The 3227-nt window shown below is 57.4% G+C and overlaps 1 protein-coding gene across 1 annotated transcript; it reads right to left on the bottom strand.

Annotated features, from left to right (window-relative positions):
- Positions 1-1401: 1401 nt before the first annotated feature.
- Positions 1402-2611, bottom strand: LOC111753927 (C2 calcium-dependent domain-containing protein 4A-like). The gene has a single exon (XM_063244546.1). The coding sequence runs from the start codon at positions 2480-2482 to the stop codon at positions 1469-1471; it is 1014 nt and encodes a 337-aa protein (XP_063100616.1). The 5' UTR covers positions 2483-2611; the 3' UTR covers positions 1402-1468.
- Positions 2612-3227: the final 616 nt, after the last annotated feature.

Below are 3227 nucleotides of genomic sequence, written 5' to 3'. Positions count from 1 at the left end.
GATGTCAGTCAGTGGTCACCACTGTAAACACTACACAGAGTGGCCCACTTTGAGTTTATGCCTGAGCTGTGACGGAAACTGAAACATTTTTCTAAATAGTACTCTTCATGGAGCACCTACAGCTGTCCAGATGTTGAATGAAAGCAGAAAGCAATTCTGAATTGAGAGGGTTCACGTTGCCATGGTTAACACAGTGCCACCCGTTTAAACATTTTGAACTCTCACTTAGAACACATTTTCCTCTCATATGCATTAAAAGGGAAGAAGACACTTGGTTGGCAGTGACTATGAGGGATGAAGGAAAAGCCTCCTAAAGACAGGGTCTCACTATGCAGGTCAGGCTGGTCTCGAACTCACAATGATCCTCCTGTCTCAGCCTCCCAAGTGCTGGGATTACAGGCATGAGCCACCACACCCTGCAGAAAAGTGTCCTTTAAAAATAGTCATCTATCACTACCAGATGCCAGAGTGGAACAATGTCACATGCACTCTTCATACCGTTGCCCTGGTGGGTTGGTTCACTTGGTGCCAATCAGGGGAGGTCACCCCGTTTCTGTGGTCCTGAGGTCTCAAAGTCTCGGACCCTCCAGCACAACGCAGTATCTGATGTTACTGGTATAAATTCCTCATTTCAACTGCATACACACTAATCTCAGAGCAGCTGAAGCCGCTCACCATATTCACGAGGTGAGCGCTTTAGTTCACTGTGGGATGACTTACCCAAGAGGAGTGTGTTAAGTATTGGTGGCCTAGGTTCAAATCCTGGCTCCGTTCTTTATTCTGTGGCTTCCATAAAGTGGAGACAGCATTGTATACTATTTAGGGTTGATCTGAGAATTACACAGGTACGCACTTGTGAAACTACTAAGATGATTTTATTTTCTCCAGTGGTTTTCGTGCAAGATGTAGATATGAAAATCAGGTTAGAATTCTCGCTAATAATTCACGGTTGGCCTTAGACAAGTCCTTCCACCATGCTTGGCTTTTTTTTTTTTTTTTTTTTTTTTTTGTTCCAGGGAGGGACTCGAGGTCTGCGCTTACCAGGCAACCTTGAGCCACTGAGCTAAACCTCCAGTCCATTGGCTTCCCTTTCTTTTGCAGGGTCTTACTGCTTCAAAAGTAACGAGGGCTCTAAAATGGTCTCAGTAGTTGTTGTGGAATGAAGTAAGTTCAAAATGAAGACATTCTTTCTAACACTGCATGAAGATGTATTTCTAGAGTGTGGTACATATGAAATGAAGTTGGCTCTCTCCACTAGGAAACACTGCAGAGCATCACTGTGATAAAAATCTTCAAGGTGTGAACACATACACACACACACACACACACACACACACACACACACACGCCTCTATCCTTTACTGTGATTGTCAATCCACTATCATCTCTGCCAACACTGGATAAAAGGATAAAACACATTTATTTTGTACAGAGCGGCTGTCAGTGTGCGAGAGTCCACGGTGCATCTTCAGGGCAGCAGCAGCAGCGAGCCCAGCACTAGGGAGCCCCGTGCCCGTGGGCGCCCCGTGTGCCCTACCCGGACGCGCATAGTCAGACGGCGCACCGGCTCCCCTGACGCCCCAGTGCAGTCTGGCTCCGGGTCTGCAGCAGACCCCCGGCTCCAGCCGAGCATCAGGCGGCGCTGCTCGCGTGTGGGGCTCGTCGGCCGCAGGGCCAGGTGGCGGCTGCGGCAAGAGACGCGGGACTCGGGGGCGTCCGTGGCTGGGCTCTCGGGGCGCAGCAGCCGCAGGCGGAGGCGCCCGCCGCGCGCGCCGGGATCGGGATCCAGAGCCGCGGCGCCCTCTGCCCGCAGGCGCTCGATCGGGGGCTGCGCGTCCTTGTGGCGCTCGTCACTGTCACCGTTGCCGTCGCTGTCGTGGTCGTCGTCCTCCTCGCTGGAGACCCAGCGGGCGCGGGCTGGGCCACGACTCCCCCGGGCCCGAAGCGCGCGGCTCAGTAGGCGGTCGGAGGCGCGCAGGAGGCGGCGGCGGCGGCGGCGGCTGTGGGGCTCCGGGGCGGGCGTGTCCCGGGGCGGGCAGGGGGCAGCGCTGCTTGGTGCCCGCGTGGGCGCGAGGGGCGCGGCTCCCGTCCCTCCGCCGCCGTAGGTGCGGGCCCGGGGGCGCGGCGCGGGGTCCCCGAGCAAGAGCGACTCCGTGCGGCGCGTGTGCGGGCTCTCGAGCAGCGCGCAGAAGCGGTAGGCGGTGCGCGCACGGGGCACGTGCGACAGCGAGAGCGCAGCCTGCGAGCGCGGGTCCCAGTCGGTGCAGCTGGCGCCGTCGTCTGTTGCGACCTCCTCCGCCCGGGGGCTCTGGAGGGCGGCCAGGGCTAAGCGAGGCGCGAGTCGCGGTGGGATGCAGAACTCGGGGATGCGGTCCGGGGTAAGCACGTTGGCGCAGGCGGCGGGGGAGCGCGCCTTGGAGCGGCGGGCGCGACTCCTGAGGATCCGGTCCCTGCCCCGCAGCAGCCGCTCCAGGCACCACATGTGAGGCCGGCGCGGGCGCGGTTACTCTCTGCCCAGGACTGACTCCCTGCAGCACACAGACCACCCGCACGGCGCACTCTGCGGTTTCGCTGCCTTGCTGGGACAGGGCTGACTGTAGCTCACGGTTGTGAACTGTTTGTTGTTTAGTGATGGAACATCGCTTTTCTCCTGTCCTGTCAGATGCCTTATCGCGTGCAGTTGGGGTCGCGCAGCTTTGTGCTTCCCTTCACTGACCTAAAGCACAGATTCTCAGTGCTGGCTTCTGACTTTGGTCGCCCTGGTGCCAAAAGGCGCTCGGCTTTGTGCTTTGGTGCCCTGAATCCGTAAGGGACTCTTGTACTCTAGCTCCCAGCGAGAATTATTATTATTATTTGTCTCCTCCGGGAAGTTGGCTTGTTCTCCCTTTTTAGATTCAGCCCCCGCAGAGCTCTCCTTCCCTGGGAACTGAGCACGCCGCTCGGGTCCCGCTTGTACCCGATGTTACCTTGTAAATTGCTTCTCCAAACAGTGTTAGATGACTTCGTGTCGCCCACCGGAAGAGGCACGCAGCTTCGCAGGAATTCAAAGCTCGCGCTGCAGGTTCAGCACCGACGTCAGGGACAGCTGGCCTCAGCTTTTATACCAGCTGGCGTTGGCTGCGCTGCCTGGTAACCTGACGCCAGGCCCTGCCCTATCCCTCTGCCACGTGTCGGGATTTGCCGGGCAGACTCGCAGCCTGTGGGTTTTCCTGCTTTGGGTGAAGGTA

This window comes from Cavia porcellus, unplaced genomic scaffold (genome assembly GCF_034190915.1).
Source record: "Cavia porcellus strain 051 isolate PalLab524CR breed Dunkin Hartley unplaced genomic scaffold, mCavPor4.1 scaffold_277, whole genome shotgun sequence".
In the NCBI taxonomy this organism is placed as follows: Eukaryota; Metazoa; Chordata; class Mammalia; order Rodentia; family Caviidae; genus Cavia; species Cavia porcellus.
The sequence above is the reverse complement of the archived record's forward strand: the minus strand, read 5'-3'. Positions and strand labels throughout refer to the sequence as shown.